The sequence below is a fragment of the Perna viridis genome, chromosome 2 (genome assembly GCF_037379345.1).
Source record: "Perna viridis isolate PV_CMFRI_1.1 ecotype Kerala chromosome 2, ASM3737934v1, whole genome shotgun sequence".
Taxonomy (NCBI): domain Eukaryota; kingdom Metazoa; phylum Mollusca; class Bivalvia; order Mytilida; family Mytilidae; genus Perna; species Perna viridis.
The window spans coordinates 22,358,794-22,375,520 of NC_142446.1; the positions used below are offsets into that span (position 1 = coordinate 22,358,794).

General features: G+C 31.8%; 3 protein-coding genes across 6 annotated transcripts in view; 1 reads left to right on the forward strand and 2 right to left on the reverse strand.

Annotated features, from left to right (window-relative positions):
• The window catches only part of LOC148624062 (transmembrane protein 196-like), a 321,118-nt gene extending 317,425 nt beyond the window's left edge, over positions 1 to 3,693 (forward strand). Inside the window, exons 1-4 of one of the 3 annotated variants that reach the window (XM_088566565.1) lie at positions 166 to 340; positions 2,368 to 2,545; positions 2,793 to 2,849; positions 3,296 to 3,693. In XM_088566565.1, coding sequence (XP_088422691.1) covers positions 2,396 to 2,545; positions 2,793 to 2,849; positions 3,296 to 3,631 — 543 coding nt within the window. In that variant the 5' untranslated portion in view covers positions 166 to 340; positions 2,368 to 2,395 and the 3' untranslated portion in view covers positions 3,632 to 3,693. Of the gene's footprint in view, positions 1 to 165; positions 341 to 1,910; positions 2,113 to 2,367; positions 2,546 to 2,792; positions 2,850 to 3,295 lie in introns of those variants that run through there. The other 2 variants (XM_088566564.1, XM_088566566.1) reach the window with 2 other exon arrangements.
• A 2,425-nt stretch (positions 3,694 to 6,118) lies between these two features.
• Positions 6,119 to 11,285, reverse strand: LOC148624081 (neo-calmodulin-like). The gene is made up of 5 exons (XM_088566567.1): positions 10,555 to 11,285; positions 10,155 to 10,182; positions 7,894 to 8,037; positions 7,428 to 7,670; positions 6,119 to 6,347 (listed from the first exon to the last, which is right to left on the reverse strand). The coding sequence occupies exons 1-5, from the start codon at positions 10,615 to 10,617 to the stop codon at positions 6,319 to 6,321; spliced, it is 507 nt and encodes a 168-aa protein (XP_088422693.1). The 5' UTR covers positions 10,618 to 11,285; the 3' UTR covers positions 6,119 to 6,318.
• A 137-nt stretch (positions 11,286 to 11,422) lies between these two features.
• Positions 11,423 to 16,082, reverse strand: LOC148624082 (uncharacterized). Of its 2 annotated transcripts, none has more exons than XM_088566569.1 (5): positions 15,767 to 16,082; positions 14,378 to 14,405; positions 12,986 to 13,072; positions 12,196 to 12,438; positions 11,423 to 11,845 (listed from the first exon to the last, which is right to left on the reverse strand). In XM_088566569.1, the coding sequence occupies exons 1-5, from the start codon at positions 15,773 to 15,775 to the stop codon at positions 11,817 to 11,819; spliced, it is 396 nt and encodes a 131-aa protein (XP_088422695.1). In that variant the 5' UTR covers positions 15,776 to 16,082; the 3' UTR covers positions 11,423 to 11,816. The 2 variants fall into 2 exon arrangements, with proteins under 2 accessions (XP_088422695.1, XP_088422694.1); XM_088566568.1 differs by having other exon boundaries at positions 12,929 to 13,072; positions 15,767 to 16,080.
• Between the last annotated feature and the right edge of the window lie 645 nt (positions 16,083 to 16,727).

Sequence of the window (16,727 nt, forward strand, 5' to 3'; positions counted from 1 at the left end):
TTATGTAGATGATAATGAAGAAAACAGCTAACAAAATATAAATTGAATTGAATATGTTTGAATGATAGGATAGGAAGCCGATATAAGTATATGGGACCAGGCCTAAACATTTTATATTTATAAACCTCTCTTCAACTGATATGTAGAAAAAAAACTATGTTCTTCCGGTATGGGACATCAATCCAAATTCTCCCATATGCCTCCGATGTTTAGAATTACGGCAGGGAAAACAGATTGAATCAAAACGGTTTTCAAATAATATTTGTCAAGATCCGATATACAGACCCTATGAGAGCATCACTATTAACCCCAGAATGACAGCTGTATGGAAGTGTAGAAGGTAAATACAGAAAAAAAAACACGTTATCTCGCCACAACGAGTTATACTACACGTTTCTTGTCAAGGCGACTTTAATACGTAATTAAAATTGTGAAATAAGTTATTATTTTTTTTTCAAAACAAAAATGCTACCCCCTATGTGACGAGTGGAAAGACGACAATAAAAGTTTAATTGTATCCTTTATGAAGAAACCTGTACATTGAATTATTAAAGTCAATTTGTCGGGTTTAAATTAATAGTACAAAATGATTTCAATCGTAGATGCCACTCAGAATGACATTAGGGTGGGATAGATAAACAGACACGGATATTATTACCTCGCATGCAACCTCATGTAATTTATTTAGAAATTTAAAAAAAAAAATGGAATTTAATTTTGGTTTAGGATACTGATAGAGACGCGCATATTGTCGGTTTATGTCTGGGCAAGTGTACAAACGTTGTCTTTTTTGTTCTTCAAAACTCAGATTTTCACGGTTTCCACAACTTCTTACATGCATGAATTTTCATGACACGCACGTAGATCGACGTTAGATGTGCATATTGTCAAACATTTATATTGTAAAAATGGTGACTGAACTTTGCCTTTTTTTAACAATTGAAAACTTGGGACATGTATCATGCGTTTTCCTCGAAAAGACACTTACAGATCAAATCTTACTTGTTGAAAATAAATAGAAGATCGCGGGAACGATAAAGAGAAAAAAAAGATTTATTAAAGAGGTCGCCCATCACAAAAAGTAATATTTTTCTTTGATGACAAGCGACATATACATTGATCAAAAATGTATCACATTTTCAAAAAACAAAACAAGGAAATGTACGTCAAACACCATTTCATTTGTGTGTGAAGATCTGCTACCATTGTTCCCACAATAAACACCGTCCCCAGTTGACAAAGGGGTGTTAGTGTTATCTTTGTTACAAAAGGAAAAGATCAGTTTTGTAGATTTCAGTTCATAATTTCCGGAAAAGACTCAAATAACAAATGTAATATTTACAGGTCTTCATTTCTCAAAACTTTAATATTTTACATCAGGTTTCTAATTATTATGATAAAAATATAAACTGTCATGCAATAAAACAAAATGAAGTAATGTAACAGCAACCATGCACCATACGCTCTGCACCCAACTAATTAAAATCATTGAAAGAATGTTTCCTTTTTTTAGTTTTCATTTATTATCATATACAAATGTATAAAGACCAAGTCAGTAAACAGGCACCCCATTAACAACTTGTATTTGATTGACTTCATGGATCGGGGGTTATTAATGCTTCAGTAAGTAATGTTAAACAGCAAAAAACAAACAAACAAACAAACAAAGACAATACACAAAAAACAAAATTTAGAAAACAACGACAATACCAATAATAAACAAACAATTACCAACTAATTTGATAGAATTGAATAAAAAAATACAACACATTGCAGAAAACACTCATGACAGCAGTTTAAAAATGGTTCGTATATTTAATTTTCCAATAAATGCATCAGTTCCTGTTTGGTTTCTAATGCTAACCAAATAATCGATTCTCCCAGTAGAACATTCCTTTCTCAGTGCGAGGCTTCATTGATTTTCCCTTATATTCACCGCGCCAAGACAGTAAGCTAATATCATCAATATTTGATTGATCGGTTTAGGAAAATAGCAATAGTTTTTACGACCTTGCAGTGACGCAGGTTTAAGGGAAATGCCGAAGTAAATGCCAGACTTAACATGTTACATTTGTAATAAAATGGAATGAGATCCGTAAAAGAACGAATAAGGTAGGGTAAATTGAATTCCATAAGTTTAACTTGAAGTACAGAAGATTAAACAAATTGCGAACAAGTCCCAATCGCTTTCATGTCCGATTATTTTGTGATTCCTAGGCAAGAAACAGGAACCAGTCGAGGACAACATTACACTTTTACCTTATTTTCTTTTATATACAGTCAGGTAAACAGTCAACTTACTTTGATGGTGTTATGGTATACTTCTTCTTGCCGTATAATTATGTACACCATTTAATTTCATTCCAGAAATCAGTTAAATTAGCTGTTCCAAGCAATGTTGAGGGCCGTGTTAACAGCAGTTTATGTTGTGTCCGGTGTCCATATATTTCTAGGAATTTTGAGTGTGTGTTTGGGAGTAGTGTCTAGCATACGTTCTGAGGTGTGGTTGGCTCACAGTGTATCACCTATATGGAGTGGTGGCTTTGTAAGTACTAAGTTATATTCATCTTACTAGAAGTACCATTTTGGAAATGCATAACTATATGATTTTAGTACTTTTACAACCCGCAATGCCTCGAGGTTTTCCATTATTAATTCATTAAGAAAAACTTATTCTTTTACTGGTAGAGGTGTCTGAACTTGGTTGTTTAATCTTTTTCTGTAAACATTACATACTTCAAATAACTTTCAGTTAAACTAATGGTTATGACAAGATTTGGTTTCTATTACAGTTCATCATTACTGGACTTATTGGAATATTGTGTGCAAAAAGAAAGACATCATATGTGGTAAGTAAATCCTAAAAAATTCAAGTCAATTTGTATTCTCCATTTTTCTCTACGAATTTTGACCTTGTTTTAAACCTGTATTCGTTCTTTTAGTGACGGGACTACGCTTCTGAAGAATGATTATGTCATTCAGAGTTATTTACCGTAACGAAACTTAATAGATTTATCCTGGTGGCCTTAGTGGAAAAATTGATAATAAAACATTTGAAATTACATATATTGTATAATAATGACCAGTTGTTGGAAAGTGTCGAGGGTAACAAAAAACAAAACAAAATAAATACAAATACAAATAAACAAATCATGAAGTAATAGCTCCTGTATTTCTTAAGAGAACTATGTATCTTCTTTTCGCAGAAGTGAATAAGATCAACATTAAGTTTACCATATATATCTATTTATGCTGTTGGTAAATTTTATGGCTTTATTTTTATTTTTTTTTTCAGATAATGAGCTTTATAGCATTATCAGTAGTTTCTATAGTAACAGCTGTAGTAAGCATTCAGCTATTGCGTCTTGGACTAGTGAATCACACTACAGATGGGAAGACCTTTCAGAAAGAAAATAAGGATATTTTGATCTTGATAGCTCTAGCTGTTGCAGGAACAGAATGCATTGTGTGTATACTGTCCTCCATATTAAGTTGTAGAGTAGCCAAAATAGCTAAAGAAGAAATGTTCAAACAAAGAGAGGGAATGTTCTATGTAAAGGTACTTGGCCAAAAGGATATCGTTGTAGTTACTAAACCACTGTTAACAAGAGACGAAAATATTGCACTGTGATGTCCCGATTGTTGATATACATATCAAGACTTTTATGATTCAAATAAATCGTCTTCACTTCAGTTTATAGATATTATTTACCATCCAATGAATCGACAATTTATAGTATCAATTCTTGTATCAAGTGTATAAGAAAAAACAAAGCAAAAAAAAACAAAACAAAACAAAACAAAACAAAAAAAAGCCCCAAAAAAAACCAACGAAAGCAGAGGAACGAAAAGAAAACAAGTTAGTATTAGCGTTTCCTAATTCCTACGCATATATTACAATAGGGATTCAGAATGTTTCGAAATAACCCATCGTATCACATAACCATAGCTACCATATAGCTCATTATGTGTAACTGCGTTTATGTCAGTATTAAAATAAAGTATGTAGCACACTTTGTTGTACGCTTGTATCCTCTTGCTTTGTTTTTGTTCATTTTTGTGTGTGTTTAATTACCAGGAGGAAATTTATTTCTCTACATCGTTTAATGAAGACGAGTGATGTAAAGGAAAACAATCTCAACTTTATTGACCAGGAGCTCGGGTTTCTGACGAGGAGATTTGTACTGTACCATTATTACATTTCAGGTTGTCTTTTTCTGTCACTTACTAATTTGATTCGCGATTCCAAATTTCACCTTGATGCCCGGTATTCATGCGAACCAATACAATCGGCCTGTCTATAAATATAGTTTCATTATTATCCTCACTGTCCAAAGTCATTTATAAAACTTTTTAACTGCCCAGTCAAGGCTGATAATTTAAATATTTAAAACAAATGACGAGAGAAATTGTTTTTCGAAAACACCGTTTTTCCTAAACTTGAGCAAAAACTCAAAGAAGATTGTTAATAATTGGAGTTGTATTGTACTGTTTAATTGTGTGAATGTCGAGCTTTATGCAAACGTATATTTACTCAACTTATTTCTGAAAAAAAAAACGATGGAGCGACAAACCTGTATCAGAACACACACGAAATGAAGTAAGTATTTCCATAGCACTTTGTTGATATATTACAGTACCTGCTTGTGTGCAATGTTATGTATCTATCCTATACCTTATTTGCTTTTTTTGTTACCCATACTATAAGGTAAATATATATATATATATATCTTTTTACTATTCGAATCTAATAATGCGACTCGTCAATCTGATACTGGATACAAATCCAATTTTAAGACAAACAGTTTCTTTCTTTTGGTTTCAATTTTTAATGTTCCTTTTAAATCATTGCAGAAAGACACAAATGAAGACGACATTGATGATACTACTGAAGTATCACAGAGGGATAGTGGCATCGAACATTCATTAGAACTAACTGATGTCACTGTGGACATTAGATCATCGCAGACTTTTAGCAACATATCTTTCATAAAGGATGAAGGACAAAGTGTAAGTCCAGATTAAAACGTGCAATTTTGTTCAAGGAAGAAATATATCTTTGCAAGCATTAAAAACCATCGACGTTTTTTGAAGCTTTCGCAGATGAAGAATTTAATACTTAATTGAAGTTTGTCTGCACAAATATTACCTACTGCAATGATAAACCAGATAGCTACATAATTATTATGTTAAACTAAATGATAAACCAAATACCCGCGGATGACATTAAACTGCACATGTATGTGCAATGGACCTGATAACCACGTATGACATTAAACAACTCGTGCAATGAAACAGACAGCCACGTACGACGTTAAACTACACCTGCAATGAAACAGATAGCCACGTATGACGTTAAACTACACATGTGTTATGAACCCGATAGCCATGTATGACGTTAAACTACACGTGCAATGACACAAAAAGCCATGTATGACTTTTATCTACACGTGCTGTGAATGAAATAGCCACGTTTAGCGTTGAATTAAACCTGCGATGAGTCAGATAGCCACGCTTGACGTTAAACTACACATATGAACCAGATGGCAACGTTTAATGTCTAACTACACATGCAAAGAACCAGAGAGCCACGCATGACTACACGTGTGTAATGAACCAAATAGCCATGTTTAATGTTAAACTTCACGTGCAATGAAACAGATAGCCACGTATGACGTTAAACTACACGTGTTATGAAACCGATAGCAATGTATGACGTTAAACCACACGTGCAATGAAACAAAAATCCATGTATGACGTTTATCTACAGGCACAATGAATAAAATAGCCACGTTTTGCGTTGAATTACACCTTCCATGAGTCAAATAGAGACGTTTGACGTTAAACTACACGTGCAATGAAACAGAAAGCCATGTATGACGTTTAACTACACGTGCAATCAAACAGATTGCCACGTATGACGTTAAAGTACATATGTGTAATAAACCAGATAACCACGTATGACGTCAAACTGCACGAGTAATGAAACAGATAGCCAATAGGAAATTTCCGGGGTCAAATTTCAGAAAATAAAATACTACATTAAGAATCAATGACTAACTTAAATGCATTACCAGCGTGCAAAATAACTAAGTATTAGAAAATAAAAAGGAAGACAGACGTGTATATGTTTTATTTTGGAAATAATCTTTACTTAGTTTTCACGTTAAAATGGCGACAAAGAAATCAATACCATAACTCCTACTCATTGTTAACTTCTTTCTTCAATCAAACTTTCTGAAAGTATCATTGTGAAACCAATGACATTTTGGATCTGGGGGTAACGCGCATCTCCTGACGCCCCAACTTCATCTTTTACTACGTTGCTGACATAAGCTTTGAAAACTCTACAATGTAAATAAAAGTGCATATTTTACATCGTTCATCACTTAAATAATTGGGACTAGGTTGTTCAATGGATATAAATAAGAACAAATATGACCAAACGCAACACATGCACCAGTGTATTTAATACATATAAAATAGCAAATACTTTCAGATTTCATCAAAAGGTCTTCAACAAGTGTAAATACACCTTGAAGTAAACTCAGAAAGGCTCCGACAACAGAGGTAATAAAATTCAAGTTAACAGAACCATGATACTTCTTCAAAATAAACTAAAATGTAAAATAACGACCAAAGCCACATTAATGATGACAGGCGTATGTCAGTGGTAGGGTTGAACTAGAGCCTTAAACACTCCCTTTAATATAGAGTCAAAAATGAACTGAAGCAACAAACAAACACACCATCGAATTCAATCAAAAAAACATCTAATTCTCTCCATGGAATACTTCAACATACATCATATACTGGTTGGAAAATTAGATATACACTTAAAGAATGATTAGAAGTTTGTGATATCTGTGGAATTAGTTTTTGTTGACTCATATTAACAATACGCATGCCTTGACATTAATACCCACATTTCATTTATAGAATATTATGCAACTTTACCTGTAAAATCATAAATAAGTGAAAATTAATTTTTTTCATTCATTCAAGCGTTTTGAATTATTATTTCCGATCTAGCATGATCTAGGACTTCCAGATGTAATACTAACCCTAAACGCCATCAAAATTACAGCGGAATAAGGTTTCAAGTTTAGTTTTGCAACTAAAAACTGAATTCATCATTTAAAATAAGCCCTTGCTTTCAGGGACTGTTACTTTAATGTTTGTCTTTATTTGTAAAAGTTGTCATTTTTAATTTTTAAGATTGAACAATCAGATGATGACTTGATTATCCTGATTAACATTATTAATGAGAAATTCCGTTCTGCATATTTAATCATTGTTTTGTACTCTGTATTAGATTAAAAATAAAGGAGAGAACTCACCGACTTCCAAATATGTGTTGTTCTTGATACATGAATTCTTTCAAAGAATACATATGAATTTGAAAAGTGCTCTGTTTTGGTACTCACCCTCGTAATCAATGACACCGTCTCCACTCGTATCAGCTTCCATAATCATTTCATTGATCTCATCATCAGTCATTTTCTCACCAAGGTTTAACAACACCATTTTTAGCTCTCTTGCTGTTATTACTCCATCCCCGTTCTTATCAAAGAATCTGAAAGTTTCCCGTATGACATCCTCGTTGTCAAGTTCGTGAAATTTCTGTGACATCATACTAAGAAATTCTGGGAAATCTATAGATCCACTACCTGATTAAAAATGAGACGTTTGTTTGCTTTGAAAAAGATTGCAGAATATTGCATTCATTCTAAAAGACGTGTATTTATACCTTAGAATGTTTAATTGTATCTTCAGTTAAAAATACAATTAGCAATGTCACGACATATAGTTTGAAGACACCTTTAATTGTACAGTACAAAACTGTACCTTTAATTGTACAGTACAAAACTTGAAGTTTACAACTTTCCTCACCATCGTTATCTACTGCTTCTATCATTCCATGTAATTCCGCCTCTGATGGGTTCATACCAAGTTGTAACAGTACCGTTCCGAGTTCCTTCGTTGTTATTGCTCCGTCCCCATCCTGGTCAAAGCTACTGAATACGTCCTTTAATTCTGTCCGAAGATAGACAAAGATATCGATGAACTAGGATATCTATTTCATGACGAATTAATGCGATGTATTAACTACTGTTCATTTACCAGATATGAATAGACTTGAAATATTCATCATTTTTGCTAAGCAAATTCATTTCTTCTGTTAAAATGGTTGCTGTTTTCTGTGGAAAGTTTAGAAAAATCCTCTAAGAGTAATCAAGGGAACTATGATTCCAGCGGAAATCAAAACAATGTGATACAGGGGCTAAGTCATGGAGAACAGATAAACATAAAATAACCAAAATAATACATACAAAGTAACAGAAGTAAATGAGCAATTCGGACTCAACTAAAAACTGGGAGCATGGACCAAGTGTACCGGTAGGATAAGCGTCCTCTGCTTTTCTAGAAACACCCGCCGATTTGTTCATAAAAAGTCAAGTCCGAGGAAGACGAAAGAGGAAAGGAAAACTATAACATGTTGAATAAATCAGTTTTCATGGCACAGATGGATACACCGTAACGATCCACGAGTTCATGATGACGACCATAAAACCTCTGTAATGATTTGTATGTATTATTTTAGTTACTTTATGTTCTTAGCTGTGTGTCTGTCTGTTTTCCATGTCTGGTCTTTGTCCCTGGATTACATTCTTTTGATTTCCTCTAGAATTTTGGTTTTCTTGACTACTCTTTACTACATGTATCAGTAAAATACCGTCATCAATTAGTATCTGAACATTTAAATTTTTTTTACATTTAATATACCACATGAATGAATATATGTACATTAGCTTTTTATATGATCCTGTTGCTGCCATACATTTCAAAAAAAATATTTCAAAAATAATAATAATAAAAAATACAAAAGGTTTAAAAACATATAGACAGTTTATTTGATAAAGAGTAATCAAGGGAACAAAGGTTATAGCGGTAATCAAAAGAATATAATCCAGGAACAAAGACCAGACATGGAAAACAGACATACACAACAAAGAACTTAAAGTAACTACAATCATACATACAAAGTAAGGAAGGACCGTTAATGCTTGATGGAAAATTGATTGTGAGATCATAATTAAGTTGGGATCGCAGCATTTGAAGGCAAATAACTGTCCAAATAAAAGCTTTTTGACATGTATGTTATATAATGTGTAATTTCCATGTTTTTTTTTTACATTTTTTTCATACATAATGGAGTATTTTTTTCAATGCCAAAAAGGTACGAAAACCAAACATGAAAAGAATAGATAAGAAATTACATCAAATGATCTATACTTAGCCTTTATTGGTGAGAAACTAGATTGTTACTTCAGATACTTGCTAATTGTTCCAATTATGAATTGTAAAATGCTGGTTTCATAAAATGCTTTCTTTTCATTGTGGAAAAAAAATAATCAGTTATCAAGCAAGTTTTCAAAATCTCATATCTGATACAGTGTACACAGAGTAAATTGACATGCGTGAAAACCGATCCTTCATGATTTATTTTGGTTACACAAAATATTTGTTGTATTGATGGGTATGATACTGCAACTCCGTTTCCCTCCTTACTTCATCACCCTAAGAATATTTACATTTTTATGAAAGAAATCTTCGTCAAAAGTACACACAGCAATATTGATAATAAGACTTTGTTTACTGGCAAATGCATACATCAGTGTTATAACATTTTCTTGTAGTTAACTATTTTCTTAAGCCTCCTATTATTGAGTAATTACGTAACTACTAACGAATGTGATGGTATTCAAGAGAGGTTAATCATATTGTTAAAGTAATTCGCAGTTAACTGTTCTATTCAATCTTTGATGTTCATTACATACTTAACATAATATGGTTTTAGTCGATTGACAGGTTGTGATGTCATAATTAGATCTGTTGGACATACTTTAAAGCAATCCGCCATATGGAACACGAGAAGAAATTTCACTTTAGGGCATTAGAAGTGAAAAAAGTTTGTATCTTATATCTACATGACATACAAAGTCCACTATATGGTCCAATCAAATGACGTTTAGTCTATCTTTAGTCTGTTCTATTATTTTCTTAGCTTCATCATATAAAGCACTACAGCATTAATGGCATATAATTTCATACATCATTACGCAATTAAGTATCATTTCAGAGTAACTTACCTGATATTTTCTCTTCATCCAAATCGTACTAAAACGAAAAGAAAAAAACCTACTTACATCCTATAAATCGTGTTCACTCTACATTTTTTGATATTGGAAATTGATACTCTATGTCGATCAAAATCAGGTTTCATGATGGTGAAATGTAAAATTGAACATGTTGCTTAAATATTTCTAAGTTTTTCTGCACACTAAAACAAGCAAAGAAAGGAAACAACCTAACCATTACTTACATCCACTCAAAAATGATTAAAAAAAGAATAACAAAAAAGGAAAAGGAGAAGTATATTTAATCGTAAGAGAAATTAGCCATAAAACGGATACAGAAAATACTCATTTCAATTCTGCTTAAGGGGTGAAAATAAGAAAAATACAACGAAAACGATACAATCATACTTACATAAGACATCGTTTGAGAATGAAGAATAAAGCCTCCCAGCAATTGTTGACAACATTGATGCATTAATAATCACATATGCTGGTGGTCTGCATCAAATTGCTGGTCAAGCTATGTTAGCATAACACTTCGGACGAGCAAAACAAATAGCCAATTAACCATAGCATGTTTATATGCCCTCTAATTACAGCCATGATTTATATATTAAGTCACCTTACTATCAGCGTGTCGACAGTTATCAATAATGTTTGATGACTGGCCAAAATAGTGTTTTATTGCGATTTTTGCAAATCTTATGCAGTTTACCAGTATATGTCAACTATGCTGAATAAGCAATGTTTTTATTGTCGAACGGCGACACATTATTTCTGATACATTAAATAATGGTCTGACACTAAATACTAGAAGCTTTACCCAGTTTTCTCTGTGTTATTAAAAACAAAACAAAAACCAAAAAAAAATTCTTGCATTAATATGGTGATTATTGCAAATCATAATTAGATCTTTCTGTTATCACAAATGCTTATTTTATATTTGCTTTGCTATGCTTACGAAATCAACCCCATAATTTAAAATGAGTGGACTTTCCATACTTTCAAGTCTTTATTGTTTGATATCTACTATGGCAATTATAATTTCTGTGCTTGTTGCTTTTACTATTTGTAACCATTATAATACATTGCATCTGGAATGTGCAATTAAGTTTAACTCAATACACAAATATTTTTTTTTCATTTTTATTTGACGTAATGTGTTGTATGATGAAGTACATACAATGTTATAAGTTGGGATAATAATTACCAACGCAGACTGGTAAATACGCAGAATTACTATATTGCTATGTCAAAAATAATTACAACTTTGAAATGTAACCAAACAAAACATAAGATGAATGAAATCATGTCACCGTGCAATGTATTGGGTGGGTGACTGGTAACAGATGACTTTGACAAAGATGTAAGTTCCACAAAGATTCAACAGAACAAGCAAACGGCGTCCAGAAACATTCTTACTCGGGCATGCTTTTTCTGGACGCGGTTTCAGTAACCATCTCAAATTAAGGTTTTCGAAATCTATACTTTAACCAAGTTTTAACAAACTAAAGTCATATATACGTAAACTTGAACTATGATGTCCTTTTTAGATGAATGAAACACTATATGTATTGCACCTTTAAAGTGCATTAAGTATAATGGCAAAATTGTACATCTTATAAGATCAACATGGTCTATTCCGTTCTCCAGATAACGTAAGCATACAGTTCTTTACTTGCTTAACATAACTCTGGTGAATTCTGAAACAAAAAGATAAAATCTTTTAAAAACTCATTTATATGTTGATTTTTAAATAAACAATTCATCAAAGTACATCAAATTGCTATCACTGTCATTATTAGATTCAGTAAGGAAAGAGAAATAAATACAAAACAAAAAACAAAAACAGAACCAAAACCAAAAAATTAAAACGAAGAAGATGTATTAAATGGTTTAGTTCTTGAGAGCTTAGCATTTACTACAACAAATACCAGCAAATATCATTATAGTCCACAACAAACACTTCAATTCAAATAATATCAACTTGTTAAAAAGCAAAACATAACAAAATACCAATACAATAAAAAAAACCCAAGTTTTTGTTCTTTACCTTCATAATTTATGACTCCATCTCCATTTATATCAGCTTCCTGAATCATTTCATTGATTTCGTCATCAGTCATTCTTTCTCCCAAATTAGCCATAACAAGCCTTAGTTCTCGAGCAGATATAACCCCGTCACCGTTTTTGTCGAAAAATAAGAAGGTTTCTCGAATTTCCTCTTCAGTACCTAAATCTGTGATCTTTGCTGACATCATATTTAAAAATTCTGGAAAATCGATTGTTCCGTTTCCTGTAATAAAAGCATTAGCCAATACTGTTGTTATTCACAAGACTTGTTTTCGTCCTACTTTACATTCATTGATCTAAATGTACATTCATGTTACACGCTTTCTGTAAACTACATACAATCTTAAAATGAAAAAAAAACAAAACAAAACAAAACAAAACAAAACAAAAACAAAACAAGAGAAAAAAAAAAAAAAAAGGATCTTTCTTTTTCAAACATAATGCTCAGAGTGATCAGAGTAAATTTGATTTGGTTGTTTGTGGTTTACAACATTTATTATTTTTGTTTGTTTGTTTTGTTTTGTTTTTGTTTTATTTTTGTTCTGGTTCTGGTTTTGTTTATTTTGTATTCTTAATTAAAATAGCAGTAGCAATTTCCAGTTTAGATATCGTGTTTTTGTATATTTTTAAATTCTTGTCATTGGGATCATATACATGTATTGTTTGCCTCACATTTCACTACACAATATACAGCACCGAACATTTTATAATACCATCAGAATCAACAGCATCAATCATGTCATGAAGTTCGGCTTCTGATGGGTTCATACCCAGGTGTCTCAGTACTGTTCCAAGTTCTTTTGTCGTTATCATTCCATCTCCATCCAGATCAAAGGAACTAAAAACATCCTTTAGTTCTAAAACAATGAATGCATAAACTGATGACAGAAATAAAATAAAGTAAAATTAGTTCATAAAGGGGTTAATCATACCGATCAGGAATCATTCTTATTTTAATAACTTTCATAAAATGACGAAGATTAATAAACAAATACTCCCATGTTATCCCTAACCCTTAAACTTTCTGTAAAACATTAGTGCATTAACATTTCAATATGCCAAGAACGAAAGCATGCCTCACATTTATCTTGTATTTACTTGTGTCAAAGAAGTGCATTTTTAATTCATATCTAACAGAAAAGTAAACACGCTAGATGAATGTTAATCTAAGTTGTCATAAACATTTATTCTTGTACTATTACACAGATCACAAGGCATGTGCTTCATAGCAGGTTTTCAAACTTGATCATGTAATTAGGATGTCTTCTATATAATAACGTTGAATGTAGTAGAACCCACCAAAACCAAAATTATGTTTTTAAGTTTATCAGGAATAAATTTAAAAAGCTATTAGTTTTCTTGCTGTATAATTGCATTATATTTTTCTCATTGGCACTTTGCAAATTATCCTTCGTATCTTTCACAGCTTTCTTAATTTCCTCGGTCATTCGAATTTTCATTTAAAATTTGTTTCATAACAAATTGTTTCTGACACTGAATTATATTTTCCATGTTTGACTTGATGCATTACAGACAAAAAAAAACAATATAAAGTCAGGAAGATGTATCTATCACACAATAATCATTGAATTGTCTTTCTGGGGCTTAAAAAATTTTTTTTTAATTAATACCAACGTTCAATTAGTTCAACATTCTTTTGTTTAATATCGTTTAAGAGAGTCCATGGGCTAAGAGGATCCACCTAGCACCCAACACCAATTTCAAGATGATTTTCAGGTTCTTTTATACGGTACCATATGCTAATCGATGATTCGCCGAATAATTTTCTTGAATATTTTTCAGTATAAGCTTAAATATTTACCCCAATATGTAAAGCTTTATTTTTGTGACTAAATTATTCGAAAATGTGTCTGAGACGCATATGAATAAAGTGAACATTTATCCCCATTTAACCCAGTGTTAACCCATTTTTTGTTATGATTATTATACAATTTTAAGAACTTAAGATTTCTCTGTTTTCTTCAAAATACCAAACACTTTTTTATATTATACTGTACATATACATATACTATCTTAGCATTCGCTTTCAAATGAACTCAAGTTTTAAATTGAACTATATCAGGGCTACCTCAATCACTGGAATGAAGATGGGTATACAAGATTGATGAGTTTATCAATGTGTAGATTATCTATCTACTTACCTGATATTGTGCCTTCGTCCAGGTCAGACTGGAATACAGAAAAATAATATGAATAAATTTATGGATGTTATTCTCAAATTTATACATGCACAAAACAACACAGGAAAGGTCTGAAAGATATAAATATATCGCTTCCTCTTGACGAAACTTGATACAAACAAATCGTGGTTATGAAAATCACACTCATTGAACTAATTGATAACATTAAACGGATTTGTCCAGCGTGGAGTATTTAGAATTAAAGATTAAACAACCAAAACAAAACAAAAAAAGTGAAATCAGATAAACCGCAAAAAATAATAAAAAAAAATTAACAAACAGAACAAAAAACAGAACAAAAGAAAAAAAAAATAAGTAGAGCATTCTTGAACCTTGGTTACATTTATTTTTATGAAAGATAATATGAGACAGACATCTACTAACCTAATGTTTATATATGATAATTGAACTATTTACAATAATATCTATGAAGATACGGAAAAATAATAAGTCGTTATATCCAAACTTATTCTAAAGAGAACTGATGATAAGTAAAAAACGAGAGGGCATTTCTTTCTTAATCTGCAATATTCTGTCATTATTTTGTTAATATTTCGTTTACTCTCGGTTATGTATTTTCTATTTGTATTATTCATTGTTTTAATGAATTGAATTTTCCCATCGGTATACGTCTCACAAAAACAAGAAGTCCTAAAACACAATTATGTTCTTCATCGTTATTTTCGACATAGACAGTGGATGCCTACTGTATCTCCTTTCCGAAGTAAAAATACAGAATTCTTGAAGGTGCAATTAACTATTTCACTGCACCTACTATGTACTTTTATATGCATTTTCTTGGGGTGCAAGATGCTCTTGTAACTCAAATTAAGTTTTGTGTAGTGTATTTCCTTAAGTTGTCATGTGATCTACCCTTTTCTGTCTTTGTTCTCTCGATTTTGTTTGCTTCATCTGATATGAAATGTGCATATACTTAGTTTTGATAAACTGTATTGTTTCAGTAGTCCATTAGGTTTTGTTTGAAAATTTCTTTCTTCTCATTTGTCGTTTCACTAAGCGATTTTATGATGAAACTACGGTATTACATGTAACGTTTTCGATAACAAAATGCTGTCAGTTTTAACCTTAAGATTGACTTTTTTGTACAATTACTTCTTTTCTGTTAAAGCTGACATGCCTTGTCACAGAGTATGGCTCATAAGAGACACAAAGTAAAACAATAAGTTAGTGAAGGCATGAGGTGTTGCTTGCATTTTGTTTGCATGAAGGGGTCGCCCAACTCACGAAAAAGCGATATCTTTAGAGAAGAAAAGAAAAAAAAACAACTTTAGAAAGTTAAAAAAAAAGACATTACAACGATATAAATAATATACTAACAAAAGTACTTACGAAAGACATGACAATTTTTTCCGATGTCCAAGACTTGAATAAATGAATCACATTATAGCATTTTTGTTTCTTACAAAGCTTACGTATCCACTTCCTTCTTCCTTAATTTGTTTACATATGTTCTAATAGCAGGGGTGCATCTGTAACTCAAATCCTCAATATAACTGCAAGAAACGCGCACTTCTTATTCTTAATTAATCATTCAAACAAAAACGATTTTAATCTATGCTATGAATGAGACAAAATCACGAGCTTTGCATTGGGTTTAAGATGAACCAATTTAATTCTACAAGTCACAATTATAAAGACGGATCTTTGTAAGGTTTGTGCAGAAAGGAAATATGATTTGATAGGTTATGACAATTGCTGTACAGTTTTTCTCAGAATAACTATTCATCATGGTGTACGAGGCTCAAGATTAATACATTCTCAGACAAACTTAGCTCGTTTAAAATGCAATAGTGGATTGACAATATGTACTTATATCAAATTTGTATCTCGGGCACATGAAGCCATCAAGACATAAATTCATTGAATAAATGATAACATTAACATGAATTGAACACTACAGATGTGATATCAAGTAAGAGGTAGAGTAAACCTATACATACACATATCTAAGTACAATAACGATGGGCAAAAGCAAAATATTCATTTATATTTCATCAGGGACAGAAATCAATATTTTTATTTGAAAACCTGCCTTGATAAGAATTATGAATATAATCATCATTATTTTCCCTCCCAAAATTTGAATTTTTGGGGTGAATCTTAATCAGCCCACCTCCCCCCTGACAAAATGGTCAATATCTTATCATTCGTTCCTTTTTGTGAACATATTCGTGAAAACATTATAGTAATTTGAAAACTGTGTGATTTAATTTTTCAGATGGGTGAATATAATTCTGCACTTTTACTTGCTAATAGTTTAATAGTCTACTTGCTAATCATTACCTTTGCG

Bases quoted from the DNA above. Each gene is read 5' to 3' on its own strand.
- LOC148624081 (XM_088566567.1), bottom strand. From the start codon at position 10,617: ATGCATCAATGTTGTCAACAATTGCTGGGAGGCTTTATTCTTCATTCT. The intron at 10,183-10,554 runs GTAAGTATGATT...TTTTCGTTTTAG, and splicing joins ATTCTCAAACGATGTCTTAT to TACGATTTGGATGAAGAGAA. The intron at 6,348-7,427 runs GTGAGTACCAAA...TTTACATTGTAG, and splicing joins CGGTGTCATTGATTACGAGG to AGTTTTCAAAGCTTATGTCA.
- LOC148624082 (XM_088566568.1), bottom strand. The intron at 13,073-14,377 runs GTAAGTAGATAG...TCATTGTTTTAG, and splicing joins GGACGAAGGCACAATATCAG to AACTAAAGGATGTTTTTAGT. The intron at 12,439-12,928 runs GTATTATAAAAT...CTTTTATTACAG, and splicing joins TGATGCTGTTGATTCTGATG to GAAACGGAACAATCGATTTT.